Source organism: Oratosquilla oratoria, chromosome 25 (assembly GCF_046742065.1).
Source record: "Oratosquilla oratoria isolate Oo_2021 chromosome 25, ASM4674206v1, whole genome shotgun sequence".
NCBI lineage: Eukaryota > Metazoa > Arthropoda > Malacostraca > Stomatopoda > Squillidae > Oratosquilla > Oratosquilla oratoria.
This window is the reverse complement of record NC_134801.1, coordinates 25,689,277-25,708,336: the sequence shown is the minus strand read 5'-3', so window position 1 is coordinate 25,708,336 and position 19,060 is coordinate 25,689,277. Positions and strand designations below refer to the sequence as shown.

The window sequence follows — 19,060 nt, the reverse complement described above, 5'->3', positions numbered from 1 at the left end:
AATTAGGTGGAAATTATTTCATCAACCGCATAGTGTGGGCAGAGTTTCCGGACATGCTATAGAATGTAGTACAGGTCGAAGTTGTTACTCGTTTGGGTATTAGATAATGCTGTGCTGCAGTTAGGTTAGGTCCCAAACCCACTCCTGTGCTGAGTGGTACCTTTTTTTTCAGGCTATTTCATTAAACTGTTTTTTGATATTTTGAGAATCTTAGGATTACGTTATTTGTATATTTACCTAATTGCAGTACAATGTACAGAATTGGAGCATGATCGCAGTGTCACGTCTGCCTCCACTTGCCAAACTATCATAGATATATTTACGTTGATCGCCTGGGTTGTTTGGTTATTTTTACCTAACGTGTTCAACAGATCAACGCATTTGTGCAAACAAATTTCGCAACATCCTTCGAACAGTCTTATCGTTGTCATTGTTACTATTATTACTATTATGTTTTATTAGTTTATTACATATATTTATTCGTTTGTTCATTTATTTTGCAGTAAATTTTTTTAGATTAATTAATCCGAAATAGATCCCGGGTAATTAGTATGTGCCTATTTATTGATTTCATTATATTTGTGTCCGTCTTCGTATGATATGTCTGTATACTTTGTCATTTTTGGCATTGGCGAGTCTCCTATTTCCCAATGGACAAACCACATTTGGCAGGTTTTAAGCCGAATAGTCATGCACCGTTAGGCAGAACACAATCACTAAAGTAGCAACCAAATAGTGATACGGAAGGAATAAAAAGTAGAGAGAGCCGTGGTAGGACCAGTTCAGTTGCACCATGAATCGTGTACATTATTTGATACGAACAGTCCTACCTTACCAAAAATTGGTGTCACAAGTTGTATTAGAGGTTTGTGGATGTGCACGCAGTTATACCTCTTCTCGTGACGTGTGAGATTAGGAGGGCGTCGACAGCCTCGTATTGTAAGCCATTGCCCCCTGAATTCATTCTTGGAACATTTTGTAAACAACCTGTATTAGTGTATACGGTATATCAGGTCTTCACGAGGAGATGAAGGGGACTTGAGCTTACCGCGTTATCATATATTGCTGTCTCTTGAAGCATTGCTCGTGTCACAGCCCAACTATGGTGCACTGCCTCCTCTGTAAGGACAGCAGCGATTGCAAGAGATGCAGCACCACGTGGCAACCAGCATGCGTCGTCGTGCGTGCCACGTCGGCATGACGGTGGGATTACACGGCAGAAACGCTCTCCAGGGTTGGGTCCAAGTACACTTGACGGTACAGGTACAAGTACCTGGATATCTTTTCAAGTGCAAGAACAGCTATTTTGCTATGTACCTAAGTCCAAGTACATACCATTGGGATTAAGTACTTGATGCGATGGAAAAAATTCCTGCCAGAGATTCGTAAAGCACAAAAGTTAGTCGTTTTCGTATGTACACATTAATGAGCATACTGATAGGGAGATTCGATATATATAGAAAAGTAAATGGAAATTCTACCTTTATTGTAGCACATCACTGCTTTTATCGCAGAATAGCAAAACAAGAACTTACACGTTATGAATAACTTGAATAAGTAGTATTCCCTATTATGCCGCAAATGAAAGACAATCTACACATTTCTCATATCAATAATAAAACTAGATTTGGTGCAGAATATAAGGGTAATTATCAGGAAATTTAAATGGTCCCTTGTTCTATATTAATAATATACCCGGTGGTTTTATAACTACAAACAACAAATATATACATTTACCCAAAAATACCATCGCGAAGTTTACTACAACCTATATTATCTAACTTTTGATTAATACTATGTAGACAGACTGCTTGTTTGTACTTGAATGTACTTTATTTTTCAAGTACTTTGGGTCTAAGTACGCTACAAGCACCATTGAATTTTCAAACTACAAGTACATAAAATATGTATTTTATGTCCCAGTACAATTGTAAGTACATGTAGGATACTTGGGCCCAACAACCCAAATTGGACCAACCCGGCGCGGCGCGGCGGGACGTTAAAGACCAACAAACCCTGCCAAACGCGCTGTGATCAGGTATGTGTGTGTGTGTTATTCACTACCATGGTCTTGGATCACGTGTTGGACTTGTGATCGACAGCTATTTCCCTCCCGGAAGAGAGCTAATATATTACCGATGTATGGGTAATGCTACCTTACACACACACACCCAACTCCCCTCCTACGAGAGTTGGAGTAACAACTCGCAGCACAGTGATACTGAAGTTATACCAGCTCTGGGCGGGATTCGAACCCGGACCACCGTAGTGGCAGCCGGTTACTCTAACAACTGTGCCATCAAGTCGTGTGTGTGTGTGTGTGCTTACCTAGTTGTATTATATAGGAAGAGGAGCTATGTTCGTGGTGTCCCGTCTTTGTATCTCATAACATGTAGTTTTTTTCTGAAATTCATGTATGATGTTTGCACAAGCTATTGTTTCGTCCAATTTGTTCCAGACATCAACCACTGTGTGGAAAGCTGTTTCTTTATATCTCTTCTATAACTGTCCTTATTGAGTTTCTTTTCATGTCCCCTTGTTTTTCTTCTATCCCACTTTAATAAGTCTTCTCTGTCAAGGACTTCCACGCCTTTCATAATTCTGTAAATGTCCAATAGATCGCCTCTTTCTCTTCTTTGTTCCAGGGTTGGTAATTCCAGTTTAGACAATCTTTGCTCATATGTCAGATTTGAAAGTGTTGGGTCCATCTTTGTCATTGCTCTTTGGACACACTCTATTTTCCTTGTATTTTTTTTTTTTTTTTTTTGTGCTGGGTGTCCATAGTGTTGTTGTGTACTCGTGTCTTATTGTACTTGTGTACTTGTGTCTTATCGATGTGACTAGTATTTTCTTTACCATTTCTTCATCCAAGTAATTAAAAGCCACTGTTATTTTTTTTTTTGGTGCTGGGTGTCCATAGTGTTGTTGTGTACTCGTGTCTTATTGTACTTGTGTCTTATCAATGTGACTAGTATTTTCTTTACCATTTCTTCATCCAAGTAATTAAAAGCCACTGTTATTGATCTTAACAAATTGTAGGTTTCTCCGACTATTTTGTTTATCTGTTTGCCTGGGGACATGTCTTTGGTGATGATTACTCCTAGGTCCTTTTCGGAACCAACTGTCTTTACTTTTTTTTTTTTTTTTTTCCAAATTTCGTTATACGACATATCTTAATGTTGAAGTCCACTTTCCACTTTTGAGTCCATTCCCAGACCTTGTTCAGATCTCTAGCTATTCACAATCTTTTTCCGTACTTACTTTCTTTAGTAATGTGTGTGTCTGTGTGTGACATGAGGGTCGGGGCGGAGGATCGTGAAGGATTAGTGCGTGTCGTTGGGGGATTGCTGTATACTCGCCGTAGTGTCCCGTAGTGGTGGGCAGCTACCGGTAAAGTTACCGGTTTTATCGGTAACAGCCTTGACGGTAGCTTACCGGCAATAATTCTGCTACCGTTAAGGTTCCGTTAACCGATAATCTATACCAAACACTCGTGGAGCGGTAAGCACGTCTCGGCTTGGTGGTACTGAGTGACGGTAGTGGTGGGCAGCTACCGGTAGTTACGGGTTTTATCGGTAACAACCTTGACGGTAGCTTACCAGCAAAAAATCTGCTACCGTTTAGGCTCCGATAAGCTATCCCATAATACTCAGAGAGCGGTAAGCACGTTTCGGCTTGGTGGTACTGAGAGACAGTACTGACGGCCCTACGTAGGATGAAAATTAACAGGAACGTATTCAACGTGCTAGATCGTCCTGCTCCCTTCTCGGCCCACAGATGCACAGTACGAAATGTACGTATTCGAATATGAAAATTAACAGTCGTGCTAGATCGTTTTGTTCGCATCTCGGCCCGCAGAGGTTCAGTGCAAAATGTACGTATTCGATTAGTCAGCCTATGTTCCGGTGGGCATGTATCCAAATGGATGCACAGAATAAAAAATTAAAATAAAACATATGCGTGTGTTTTTTGTCCATTTAAAGGTACTATAATATAAATATAGGGATCGTAGAGTCCTGCTAATACAAAATTAACGTAATTCCAATATAAAAAATGGCAACTATGAACAATTGAAAAAAACTTTGACAGAAATTCAAAGGGTTGAGATTGTGTTCCTGAGCCTAATATAAGAGGAACTTGGTAAAAAAAACATTATGAAAATGACCTACGTATGTCAATTCATCTCGCACAAAACCTTTAAAACCTCAATTGTACAAAAAAACTTTGTCCTGACTAAATGAAAAATGGGTGATTTTGGAAATGAATGTTTATGTGTAATGTGTAAAAATGATGCATGTAATTATTTTTCTTTTATGAAATTGTGTTTCTATGTGAAAAATATATTCTTTGTATGAAATTGCACTTACATAGAGACGGAAGTGGGGTGTGAGAGGGGGAGGGGGGATTGGTGCGTAGGCCTATGCACTGAGGGAGAGGAGGTAATGCTGTGACCTTACACTCGGAGCGCAGGATTTTTATAGTGACGACGTTACAAAACTTGTGACTACACACCATAGTAGGATGAAATTTGTTTAGATTTAAGTCATAAAGGCGACTCGAACTTGGGACGTCACTACTACCTCACGAGTCTTTTACCGGTAAATTACCGGTAATTCCGGTAACGGCATTGTTGTTTACCGGTAATTCCGGTATTGAAATTAGCGGTATTTGCCCAGCACTAGTGTCCCGCTTGACCGGCCAGTGCCTCTTGCTTCAACAACAATAAGCTTCAGCTGCTCGCCACGACAGAGTTCCCAACTAATAATTTGAAAAGACGAGAATAGTGGAACGGGGCCCAGAACGAGCCAACCACACCGGCCAGTAAAATAATTATAGTCAATAGAGTCTTCTATGGCCCAATACACTTTTCTTGTGAAACATCTTTATCGGACAAGTGTCATCCAGCTCTCTACGCAACATTCTGCTGTTGTTATTATGAATGCTTTTTCCGTTACACCTCAGGCTGGCAGTAACGTCCCTTCGAACCTTGACGCATAATAGCTTGTTAAGCTCCACCTGTTCAAATAATGACAATAAATAAGCGAATAAATAGGCATTGTAAAAACACGGAGAGATAGACCACTAATTTTCCCAAGACTTCGACAAAGTTTGACCCCCCCCCCCACACACACAGGAGAATCGAACATGTTCGCCCGTTCCGTCCCCCATTGGTTTTCCCAAACCTCTGGGGTTGGGGTGGGGGGACTTGCCCGGGTGAAGTATTATAACAATGTTTGGGCGGGTATTTTCAACCACAAAACCACGAATTCGTCAGCAAACTGCAAGCACGCAGGTCTATCCATACTACTGGCTGATGATGATTGTGTTCATGAGTTTGACAATGGTCGACGACAGAAAAAAATCTAGTACTCTATTTTCATGTTGACATAATTTTATGAATGGAGATGGGGGTAAAACGTAATATCTACCAAATATTGAGATAACGAACTGGAAAAAAAGGAATTACTAGTCGTCACTGCACGATCCAAGACTGCGAGGAAGACCGGAAAGAACGCGAATAATGCTCGTAAGCAGACGTTGTATCGAAGGAGTCAGTAGAAAGCCAGAGTTGGTGAATTTGCAAACATTACGCAAGGAGACATGGAAGCCAACCCCACCAGCTACAAAAGAAAAATTCCTACGGCTTAACTATTGTGAATTGAACCCTCGCAAAAGTATTTTAATACGACTAGTCCAACTCGTGTCACGAAACGCACTTGTGTCAATAAAGTCGAGCCAGGCATGCCTGGTTTGAGTGTACGTTGCCAGCGAAAGTGGATAGTAATCCAATCCGTCGACCTTCAAATCCCCCCCCCCCCAGGACAACCACCGGGTCACGTCTCAGAGGTTATGGAATTATCTGTGATGTAAGTGTAGGGCGTTGTAAGATGACGTGTGATGATGACTTGTATGGGGGACAGCGCCATGGTTCGGTTGGCAGAGCGCGCGTCCGTAACCGCGTGGTGAAATCGGCGTTTGTTCGAATCCTGGACGCGGCGCAGACGATAAGAAGGGTATTCGCTCGGAGTAATGCCCCCCGAGTGGTGTTTACCTTTGGACTCAATTGAGGTGACTTGGACAAAACTGAGTGTGATGCGTCAGCTTCCTCCTCCGGGTATCGTCACTGCAGTGGCACCCACCGTGGAGAGAGTGGACAACATCGTCCGTCCCCGGCATTCGCGTTCATGTGCGGACCACCGGCGAGGTTGAGGTCTGAGACGGTATCATCCCCGTAGACCACGGATATATATAATATATATATATATATATATATATATATATATATATATATATATATATATATATATATATATATATATATATATATATATATATATATATGGGAGATTCTAGTGCCAGTCCAATTCTGTGCTGGAACTTGTATTGAGTTAGCTGATCGCAGGCGTGCTAGTGTCCGTTTGTGACTTAAGATTAATTTCGATCCTTGTGTTACTGTCTGTTCTGTTTACCAGATATCTTCAGTGATTCGTGTGTGAATAAAGAAGTGGAGGTAAGTTATGGGGTAGGGGAAGCAAGTAAGTATCTGAGGGGAATGAAATGTCATGAGAAAGAACTGTCTGGGGATGAACACGAAGGTTGCATGAAAAAGTGATTGTGCCCACGACATTGTATGCAGTAGCGTAGCAAGGAGGTGGGGGGCGGGGCGAGGAGGGCAGACCACCCCAGGCGGCACATTAACAATGGGTTGCTAAGGTCATAAAAATGCATTTGGGGTACTATATGGATACCTCTCTACAAAATATGAAAACTTTCATTTGTAAGGTGCAGCTGGTGCACTGAAAATTCTGAAGCACAAAAGACTGATGTATTCATTTTTCTTATATCCGAGTTTATCAGGAGGAGGTTTATTACAGGAATGTTTATTCTCACACGTGACATTATTTTACTCGACCTTTTCTATAGCAAAGACGAGCAGAAAAGCCTTGTAGAGCTGCATGCTCTTGATACTCATTGATATTGGATGTTAATGAAGGCGTCATGTTTATTGTCTTTATTATTTGGCGCCGCTGGCTTTTCCAGTGGCTTCCCTGTGCTGTGACACATACCATGTGGTGCCATGCTGGCTTTTACCAGCGATATGTTTGTAACAATACAACATATATACTCAGCATCTGTATGATCCCATCACAATATTCATATAAAAATTATGTTCAATCCTATCCTGATCAGTACTTTATTGCAATGAATACAAACGGGGAGCTGGTGTAGATCACTATGAAGGTGGGGTAAGACATGGATAGGTGCTAGATATTGTTTAATGGGTGAAGTGTTCAAACATGATAGCCTGTAAGTGGCAATATAACACACTCCCCCCCCCCCCCCGGACGGCATTTTGGCTCGCAACTGTATGGAGCAGAGAATTGGAATTAGGAATAAGAGAAGAAGAGCCAAGAAGTTGTGTTTGATAAAGTGTTTGAAAATATGGTAGTGGTTATAAGGATGGATAGAGTGAGGAATATAGAAGTGAAGTGAAGATCAGGGATGGGAAGAGAGCTGGCAGATAGGGTTGGTTAAAGATTGTTGGGATGATTGTAGTGGGAGCAGGTTCCTGCTAACGTATTATATGTGTAATATTATATAGATATGTACCAGTGTATATTTGTGTAAGAATCATCTAGGGGGTTCTTGCTAATGAATTTGTATTCATGCGGATGAGTGAGCCTAACGCCAGGGGTAGTATCAGTATTGTTCCAACCGCGATTGAGAGCCAACGTTCGCTTTGTATCGTGGCAGACTTTTGTAATCATAATACTTGTGGAAAAGTATTACAACTTTCATTACCCCACCATTATATGGTTTTGGTATATATATAAAGAATACATATATATATACGAAAGGTTTTTTCCCCCTTACAAGGGAGTTTGGAATAAACAAAACAAAGGCATAAACCACTCCCACCCATTCCATCCCCAACATACTCCACTCCTCTCCACCCCCTTCCCTCTCGCTTTTATTGGCACTTCCTGGGTGACAGGTCATCCCTACATCTTGCCTACTGCCCTTTGGTCAGAAGCAGTGTCGCAAGACACAGCACATCCACAGCAAGGCAGCTTCATTAAATCGGCAACCCCCCTCTCCATCCCCTCATGCAGAAAAGGATAAGACTGCAAAAAATCCCTTTGGGCTGTGTCAATTTATTTCTCACACATACTCCCTCACCCCCCATCCCCCACCCACTCCCCCTCATGCATCATAGCATCATCCATACACAACCATTCTCCATTCACCCCTATCTTCTGTCCTCTCCTGTCCTTCCTCAACAGACATTCCCCTCTGTCCCAATGCTTCTTTTACTCCATTCATCCATCTCATCCTAGGTCGCCCCTCATGTTCACTCCTTCCACCTCTGCCTTTCACAACTCTTTTACTAGTCTTTCTTCACTCATTCTTTCCATGTGTCCAAACCATCCCAATACTCTTTCATCAACCCTATCTCCCAACTCCCTTTCCACCCCATTCTCCTCCTCACCTCCTTGTGTCTCACTCTATCCAGCCTAGTAACCCCTATCATACTTCTCAGGCACCTCATCTCAAACACATTCAAACTCCTCCTCTCTTCCTTTCTTATGTTCCATGTTTCTGCCCCATACAGTGCTGTCAGCACAATCACTCCTTCATACAATTTCCTTTTAGCATCCATTCCCAAATGTCTATTTCTCATTACACTTTTTAATCCCCCAAGGCATTTACTTGCTTCTCTCAATCTACATTCTCCTTCCACCTCCACTTCTCCCTTTCCCAGCACATTCGTGCCCAAGTATCAACTATCCACTTCCTTCAGTCTCTTTCCCATAATACTCACTTCCAGTCTACTGCCACTTTCTCTCCTTGTACATCTCATCATCTTACTTTTACCCACATTTATCTTCAACTTCCATCTTTTGCAAACCTTCCCAAACTCTATAACTAACTTATGTGCAGGAGACTGCATATAAAGAATGAGTGAGGAAATAATAAAAAAGGGAATTGGAAATGAATGAAGATAATTTGAAGGGGGAAGACCAAGAATGAGAATGGGCGAAGGGGTCACTGGATGCAAGAGGTGTTTGTCAAGCAAGGAAGAGAGCACATAAGATAGTAAATGGAGAGTGGTTGTAAGTGGAAAAGGAATTGACACACCCTGAAGGGATGTTCTTGTCTGCTCTGTACATGTTTTGAGTTGAGTGGAGGAGAGGGTGTTGCCATATAACAAAGTGGTGGAGGTAAACGAGTCCCAGTTCTTGTCTTTAGAAATGTGATTGGGAATAGGGATAATTCATCCATGATGTGCTGAGATGATAGGGACAATGAATGAGGTTTTTTTTATGGATGTGGGATGGGTGTATGCTTTGGCTATGCCACTCTCTTGTAAGGGGGGCAAAGCCCTGATATGTGTGTTTGTATGTATTTTTGGACTATTTTGGAGTATTAGAATAGGATATTACAGCTATTTATGTAGTATTCTGCTAGGGTAGATCTCTTGTTGCATACTGTGAGCCATACTTATGTGGTGTGGTGCTGTGCGTGAGTTGGTTGGAGGGCTATTGCATAGAATTATTCTTGTTTGCTGTTCTATGGGGAGGGCTTTGGTTTCTGAGTATGAATATCACATTGGATTTTGTTTGTATATTTACCTAGTTGTACCTAGTTGTATCTTACAGGAAGGGGAGCTACACTCGTGGTGTCCCACCTTTGTATCTTGCTCTTAAATTCATGTATGGTTTTTGCACACACTATTGTCTCGTCCAGTTTGTCCCAAGTGCCCACCACGCTGTGTGGATAACTTTTTCTTCCGATCTCTTCTATAACTATCCTTTTTGAGTTTCTTTCCATGTCCTCTTGTCTCTTTCATCCCAATTTAGTAAGTCCTCTCTATCAAATATTTTCATGCCTTTCATGATTCTATAGATGGTCAGTAGGCTACCTCTCTTCTTTGTTCCAAAGTCAGTAACTTCAGTTTAACCAGTCTCTCTTCATATGACAAGTTTGAAAGTGCTGGAGCCATTTATGTGGTTGCTCTCTGTATTGTTTTAATTTTCGTAATATTCTTTTTGATACTGGGTGACCATAATGTTGCAGCATACTCCAGTCTAGGACTTATTAATATGACTAATATTTTTTTTAATAATTTCTTTATCCAAAGAGGGAAACACCACTTTTATTGATCATAGCAAGTTATAGGATTCTCCAACAGTTTTGTTTATTTGTTTATCAGAGGACAAGTCATTTGAGATAATTACTCTCAGGTCTTTTTCAGATCCCACTTTCTTTACCTCTTTAGTTCCAATTGTATATTGTCCTGATATTCTTTTTTTACTTTTTCCAAACTCCATTATGCTACATTTCTTAATGTTGAAGTCCACTTCCCACTTCTGACTCCATTTCCAAACCTTATTCAGGTCTCTCTGTAGTGATTCGCAGTCCATTTCGATTTTCACTTTCCTCAACAATTTAGCATCATCTGCAAAGAAGTCCAACACTGTGTGGAAAACTGTTTTTCTTCAGATCTCTTCTATAACTATCCTTTTTGAGTTTCTTTCCATGTCCTCTTGTCCCAATTTAGTAAGTCCTCTCTATCAAGTATTTCCATGCCTTTCATGATTCTATAGATGGTCAGTAGGTCACCTCTCTCTCTTCTTTGTTCCAAAGTCAGTAACTTCAATTTAGCCAGTCTCTCTTCATATGACAAGTTTGAAAGTGCTGGGGCCATTTTCATGGTTGCTCTCTGTATTCTTTCAATTTTCTTTACATTTTTTTTTGGTATTGGGTAACCATAATGTTGCAGCATACTGCAGTCTAGGACTTATTAATGTGACTAATATTTTTCTAATAATTTCTTCATCCAAATAGGTAAATGCCACTTTTATTGATCTTAGCAAGTTATAGGATTCTCCAACAATTTTGTATATTTGTTTATCAGAGGACATGTCATTTGAGATAATTACTCCCAGGTCTTTTTCAGATCCCACTTTCTTTACCTCTTTAGTTCCAATTGTATATTGTCCTGATATTCTTTTTTACTTTTTCTGAACTCCATTATGCTACATTTCTTAATGTTGAAGTCCACTTCCTACTTCTGACTCCATTTCCAAACCATGTTAATTCAGGTCTCTCTGTAGTTATTTGCAGACCATTTTGGTTTTCACTTTCCTCAACAATTTAGCATTGTCTGCAAAGGAGCTCGTGTAACATTCCACATCATCATCCATGTCATTCTCATAAAGAGCAAACATTATTGGAGCCAATACAGATCCTTGCGGAACTCCACTAATCACCTTCCAACCAGAATACTTTTCTTTGAGTACTACTCTCATTTTTCTACCATTCAGGAATTCTTACATCCAGTTTAGTAGGTTGCCTTGCATCCCTCCTATGTTTTCCATTTTTTTTTTTTTTTTTTTTTTTTTTTTTTTTTTTTTTTTTTTTTTTTTTTAATAATTTTTATGTGGTACCTTGTTGAAGGCTTTCTGTAAGTCTAGGAAAGCACAATTAACCCATCCATCCCTTGTATTATATCTATTAGTCTTGAGTAAAAACAGATTAAACTTATGGTACATGATCTTCCCTGTCTGAATCTAAATTGTCTTATGTTAATATATCGTTTTCTTCCAGGTTTTCTTCCAGACCCATCTATTCTTGATCATTTTTTCATAAATTTTGGCTACAGTGCTTGTGAGGGAGACTAGTCTGTAATTAGTTGGTTCTTTTTTGTTTCCCCCTTTATATACAGTCGAACCTCGAAAGCCTGGACTAATTGGGGAGAAGGGCGGTCCGGTCATGCCAAAAGTCCGGTCATCGAAAATGTTGCCCTAACACCCGTAGATTTTCATAGCGGTATACGGCATAGAAACACATAAGAATAATACTCTAACACTGTAATAATAATACTATAATACTAATAATTCTGTAATAACCGTAATACAGGCATGTAAATGAACTGTACATACAGTGTACTGTCCTTGTTCCTTTGTTTCATGTATATATTATCTATGCATTTCTATTACTATGTACTTGTTGCACTGAAGATGTAATATATGAAAGCGCTCTGCTTCGTTAGTTTCTTTTTCCAAGTGGTCTACTTTGCATAAGTGAACACACGTACCCGTGTTCTTATTAGCATACAGTGTACTGTACTGTATTTTTTATTACGTACACTGTAAACATCGGAAGGTATGCACGCGGGACAGTGGTGGCGGCCAGGGTTGCCGTGTAGAATGGGAGTGTTGCCATACCGGCGCATACTTTTTTCTCGGGCGTGTGCAGACTTTCATAGCAAGATATACTTGTCAAACTTTGACAAAATGTTGGTTCTAGTTTTTTTTATTCTTGAATGTATATAAGGCCCCCATGCCCTAACATATTCAGTAATAAAAAAAAAAAAAAAATTTTATTATCGCTAAAAGAAAGCTGAAACTTTAGCGTAGGATTTTTTTCTACATCGTAAAAACGTATCTTTTGGGGTATAATATTTTATAAGTAACACAATTACCAATAAAAGTCATATTTTGATGTACCATTTATTATTTGATAACTTGTTCTGTGATTTTTAAACAAAAGTTTGAGTTTTTGAATGTTTTTAACGGCCCGCTGATATGTAGAAAAAATTCCTCATGTTCTTATGCAGTTGCCACATGCAGCTATTTTACTACGTTTTGGTACAAATTTCTACGAAACGGCAGCCCTGGTGCTAAAAGAAAGCTGAAACTTTAGTGTAGAATTTTTTTCTACACCATAAAAACGTATCTTTTGGGGTATAATATTTTATAAGTAACACAATTACCAATAAAAGTCATATTTTGATGTACCATTTATTCTTTGATAACTAGTTCTATGTTTTTAAACAAAAGTTTGATTTTTTTAATGTTTTTAACAGCCCACATATGTAGAAAAAAAATTGCGCAGTTGCCACATGCCGCTATTTTACTATGTTTTGGTACAAAATTCTACGAAACGGCAGCCCTGGTGGCGGCTTGACTGGGTCGGGTTTGAGTACCTGTGTACTGCTGTCGCTGCCACCTACCGGACAAATAGGGAACTTTGCTTGAAAAGTCTGCCCTTTGTTCATTTCGACCGGTCATATGAGGGTCCAGGCATTCGGGGTCCGGGCTTTCGAGGTTCAACTGTATTGATACAATGTTGGAATTTTTCCAGTCCTTTGGTATTTTTCCTTCTTTGAGTGAGCATTTTATTATTTTGTATATTTTGCCCATTAGTTCTTTGCATTCGTTTAGTATCCAGTTTGTTATTCCATCCAGGCCGTGCGATTTCCTAATGTCAAGGTTTGTTAATTGCTCCATTATTTCTTTTTGTGTTATTATTATTTTGCTCACAGGGGGGAGATCGCACTTTGCTTCCTTTGTCCCAATGCTCTACTTTTTCTCTAGTGAAAACTAACTTGAAGTGATTGTTCATGACTTCAGCCATTTCTAGATCTTCTGTTTATTCTATATTTCCTTGGTGTACTTTCACCATTTCCTGTTTGTTTTTTAAGTTTACCCTTCACATATCTATAGAACAGTTTGGGTTGATCCTTGCATTTTTCTATGATGTCTTTTTCATAGTTTCTTTTTTCCTCTCTATGCACTTTCACATATTCATTTCTATGGTTTATATGTATTTGCCATTTTACAGGTTTTTTATCTTTTCTCCATCTTTTCCTAGCTATGTCTCTTTTGTCTTTTGCCTCACTGCATCTTCTATTGAACCAGCATTTAACGTACACCCTATCTTGTTTTTGTCTTGGTACATACCTATTCACTCCATTATAGATTTCCATCAAGATTGCCCATTTGTCTTCCACTTTTGTCTCTTCAATGTAAAATTTTTCCCAATTTGCATTTTGAAAGAATTTTTTTAGTTTTTCAAAGTCCATTTTGTTGTACATCTATCTTCCTTTACTGTACTTTGCATTTCTCTCCATATATATTTCTTCCTTTAGTTCAGCCTCTTTTAGTATGTGGTCACTCTTTTTCAAATGGTGTTTTGTATTAAATTGTATCTACAATTTCATGGTCTGTTGTAAATAGTAAATCCAGTCTCAACTGTTCTTCATTGCTTCTGTATCTGGTATTTTCATTGACCCATTGTCTCATTGTATATTCCATGGTCGTATCCAATAATATATTTCCCCATAGGTCCTCTCTGTCCTTCACTGTCATCTCCTCCCAACAGATTTCTTTGCAGTTAAAATCCCCCATAAGTACCAGGTTACCTCCATCCTTTAGTATCTCATATAATGAATGCCTTGTATCTTCTAACATTGTTGAATGTTTGTTCTCTTTATAAGAGCCTGTTTTTGGGGACGCATAAGTCACCACAAACTTTCTACTTTTCATGTCTCTGTCTTTGATGTTTATCATGATCATTTCTACATTGTTTTTACCCTCAGGAACCGTTGTCACATTCAAGTTTTTCTTGGCCAAGAACATGATTCCTCCTTGCTGTTTATCGTTTCTGTTTTTAATCCAATAATTGTATAATCCATGTCTAACACTATTAGGTGGTATTGGACCTCTTAATTTCATCTCCACAATTCCGATTATGTCTGCTATCTGACTGGTAATCATTTACTTCATTAATCCTGAGATTAATCAGTCAATGTTAGTATAGGCTACTTTTAGTTTTTTTCTTTATCTTGTTTTCTGGTTTTGTTCTCTTCGCATTTTTTCCATAGCTTCACCTTTTATTATTTTCTCTTTTTCTGTTTCCTCAACACTCATCTCTCTTTTTATCCATATCTTGTCATAGTGTTCACTCCTTGCTAGCCTACTTGCTTTTTCTAATACATCTTCTATTACTATTTGTGATCTTAGTTTTATTTTTAGTGGTCAATTTCTTTCCTTAGAATATTGTCCTATTCTATACACTTCTATGTCTTTCTCTACTTCCAGGTTACCATCTTGTATTTATTTTAGAATTGATATTTCTGTTTCTTTTTCTACTTTTTCTCTCATGTACCTCACCAAACTATATTTTTCCCTTAGTCCATATACCACTATACATTTTTTCTATCCACTGTATCTCAAACCCAATTTGCCTTTTCTTTAATTACTTGAATGATTGTATCCTTTGCATTTTCCTGCATCTGTTATTGTACTATTTCTTTAAAGGCAATTTCTTAATTTTCTCTGTTTTCACTCCATTTGTTATTATTTTACATTCTTTCCTCACCTAAATTTTTTTTTTCATTTTTTTCATTCATTTCTTGTATTTCGTTATTTACCTCTTTTTTTTTTATTTCTCACTGTTGATAGTATCATAAATCTTCATTTTTTTCATTTTCACATTTAACTGCATTATATAATTTTTCATTATCTTGAGTTTGTTCCTAAGTTCAGAGTTTGATTTCTTCAGATCAGGTATTTTGTTGTTAGCTTGGGCTAAACATTCCATTAGTTCTATAATCTCCTTCCTTAATTAAGTGATTTTGTTCTCCCACCATTTTCTATTGTCACTCATTTCCCTTTCAATGTCTCATAGTTTTTCACAATTTGTTCTCATGACCTCTTAAAGTCCTCCTATCCCTAATCAAGAGATCTATTCTATTTCCTTTAGCAACCTGCATACTGTAATCATGTAACCTTTATCTTCAATCTTTCAAAGTTGACAGACCCAGTGTCTCTCCTCTTATGGTTGATCTGCCAGGCTGGGAACCAGTTTGATTACTTCCTTTTGTATTTACCTAGTTGTATTATACAGGAAGGGAGCTGTGCTCATGGTGACCCATCTTTGTATCTCTCAGCATCAAGTTTTTTCTTAAAATCTTGAATAGTGTTTGCACACACTTTTTTTTTTGTCCAATTTGTTCCAAGTATCTATCACTCTGTGTGGGAAGCTATTTTTTTCAGATCTCTTCTGTAATCATCTTTTTTTGTTTTGTTTCTTTTCGTGTCCTCTTGTTTTTCCATTGTCCCATTTCAATAAGTCATTCTTATCTAAGATTTCCATTCCCTTCATAATTCTATAGATAGTAAGTCTCTTCTTTCCCTTCTTTGTTTCAGAGTTGGTAATTCTAATTTGGACAGTCTTTGTTCATATGTCATTTTGGAAAGAGTTGGTGCCAGTTTTGTTGTTGCTCTTTGTATTCTTTCTAACTTCTTTATATTCTTTTTTGTACTGGGTGTCCATAGTATTTACCTAGTTGTATTTACCTAGTTGTATTTTGCGGGAAGGGGAGCTATGCTCGTGATGTCCCGCCTTTGTATCTCGCAGTGTCTAGTTTGTTTTTAAACTCATGAATGGTTTTTGCGCATACTATTTCATTGTCCAGTTTGTTTCAAGTGTCCAAAACTCTATGAGGAAAACTGTTTTTCTTCAGTTCTCTTCTATAGCTATGTTTTTTTATTTTCTTTCCATGTCCTCTTGTGTTTCTTTTGTCCCAGTTAAGTAAGTTCTCTCTATTGAGTACCTCTGTGCCTCTCATGATTCTGTAGATGGTCAATAGGTCACCTCTCTCTCTTCTTTGCTCCAGTGTCGGTAACTCCAGTTTAGCCAATCTCTCCTCGTATGATAGGTTTGCAAGTGCAGGTGCCATTTTTGTAGCTGCTCTTTGGATTCTTTCTATTTTCTTTATATCCTTTTTGGTACTGGGGGACCACAATGTCGCCGCATACTCTAATCTAGGCCTTATCAATGTAACCAATATTTTTTTCATCATGTCTTCGTCCAAGTATGTAAACGCCACTTTTATTGATCTTAGCAAGTTGTAAGTCTCCCCGACAATTTTGTTAATCTGTATATCATAGGACAAGTCGTTCGTGATAATTACTCCCAAATCTTTTTCGGATCCTACTTTCTTTACTTCTTTGGTTCCAATTGTACATTTTCCTGATATTCTGTTTTTGCTTTTTCCAAACTCCATTATGCTACACTTCTTAGTATTAAAGTCCACTTCCCATTTCTGACTCCAGTTCCATACCCTATTTAGGTCTTCTTGCAGTGCTTCACAGTCCTCATCAGTTTCTATTTTCCTTAGCAGTTTGGCGTCATCGGCAAAGAAGCTCATGTAGCAGTTCACGTCCTCGTCCATGTCATTCATATAGATAGCAAACATTATTGGTGCCAGCACAGATCCTTGCGGTACTCCACTGATCACCTCTTTCCAATCTGAATATTTTTCTCTGAGCACTACTCTCATCTTTCTACCAGTCAGAAAGTCCTCTATCTATTTTAGTAGGTTTCCTTGTATTCCTCCTATGTGTTCCAGTTTTTTTAGTAGTTTTCTGTGTGGTACTTTGTCAAAGGCTTTTTGCAAGTCTAGTGATGCTGCATACTCGAGTTTTGGTCTTATTAGTGTACAGTAGTTAAAAAAGAAATCATTTCCTCATCCAAATAGGCAAATGCCACTTTTATTGACCTCAATAAATTATAGGTTTCTCCGACTATTTTTATGCTTATCCGGTGTCATGTCTTTGCTGATCATCACTCCAAGGTCTTTTTCTGAGTTTACTTTTTTTACCTCTTCTTCACCAATTTTATAATCTCTCGATATTCTGGTTTTACTTTTTCCAAATTTCATTATACTACATTTCTTGGTCTTGCTTGTATCCTTCACTCTGTATGGGACCATATCACTGATGCATATTCCAGTCTTGGTCAGATCAGTGTTTTTATGAGTTTTTCATCATTTCATTATCCATACAATGAAAAGCCATTTTAATCTTATGCATCATGTACTTGAAACATGCTAAATATAGTAGAAACTATTTTAAACTAGAGCTGACAGGGGTAAAGAATCAATAAGAATCCTTCTATATAGAAAACTTTTCTCTATACTGAACTTGACCTTGGGTGAAACAGTTTGTTATAGCAACCTTTTACTGTACAGGGTCACCACTGTATTCTTTTTGATATTATGATATGGGGTGTGTGGGAGGGATCATCAACAAATTCTCTATATTGTGAATATTTCTTTATATTGAACTTTGGCTTGACTGCATTAATTCATTACATCAAGCTTGTACTATAGAGGGACCCCACTATTCATTTTGATTTTGTATTTACATATAGAAAATTAGAAAATGTGAATGAACACTAATTTCCATACAGAGGCAGAAGTTCTCAAAGTGAGGGATGGCAGGATTGGAATATTTGCACACAGGACTCACAAACACCTGGACTCCCATCCAACTCCCTCAAAAGGCAGCACCAAGTAGGGGTCTACTTTTGTATTTGTATTGATTTTTTACTCACCCTATTTTGTTACAGTATTAAGTCAGACTTACGATATTGAAACAAAATTTCTCACTATGCTAAGTGATAATTGAATGATAGTTCAACTTACATGGTTCAGTGATGGTTTCCCAAGTGGTTTGTTATTCCACAGGAAGGAAACTATGTGGGTTCTAAAATGGTGGTGTTTCATTCACCATCAAATATTTTTCACAATTCAGGTTGACAGCACTGTATGCAAGAATACATTACATCAGCTATTTGGCTAACAAAGTGGTTCCCACATTTTTCCAGGCTGACATGCCCTTGGCTTCTTGGTGGATTCTTGGCATCTCCTCCCCCCTCATATGCACATGTGATTTTTTTTTAAACTGATTTTGTACTATATAACAAAACTCTGCATTCATCTATATTTCTTGTGTTAGTTTTATTCTCTATAAACTACGTACAAGTTCCTTTACCTTTAATGGGTGGCCAGCATGGGATACATAAAAGTGTGATTTTAGATGTTTATTTCGTGGCAAGATTATGGTGTATATGGTGTGAGTAAGCACCAGCCAACTGGGGCACATTTTGTCATCACTTTCAAGCCAATCACAGCCCAGTAGCCAGCATGGGAGCTGAAGTGGAGGGAGGAAAGCGAGCCATACCTAGCAGAGAGTTTAAATTGGTCGGACATGTGTCAACTTACCTTTCATCTCAAGACCCTCACATATCATACAGTGCAAGTAAGTTTATCAAAACTTGATAGCACATAGCTAAATAGTTGTAGTATGTACTAATATGTGTGAAATAAGTGTGGTGTTACAGGAAATAGGAGATAATTGGTGCAGAATGAAGTGTGTGGCCCACATGGGCTCTATGCCATTGATACAGGGAACCATGTTCA

At 38.5% G+C, this 19,060-nt stretch overlaps 1 protein-coding gene across 5 annotated transcripts in view; it reads left to right on the top strand.

Moving 5' to 3' along the window:
- Positions 1 to 19,060, top strand: part of LOC143038873 (uncharacterized) — a 113,702-nt gene that overhangs the window by 20,090 nt on the left and 74,552 nt on the right. For 3 of the 5 annotated variants that reach the window (XM_076208532.1, XM_076208533.1, XM_076208531.1), the window contains one exon: positions 18,049 to 18,151. The exons of the other annotated variants lie outside the window; for them this stretch is intronic. In XM_076208532.1, the coding sequence (XP_076064647.1) occupies positions 18,049 to 18,151 (103 nt within the window). The remainder of the gene's footprint in view (positions 1 to 18,048; positions 18,152 to 19,060) is intronic. 5 annotated transcript variants of the gene reach the window in all.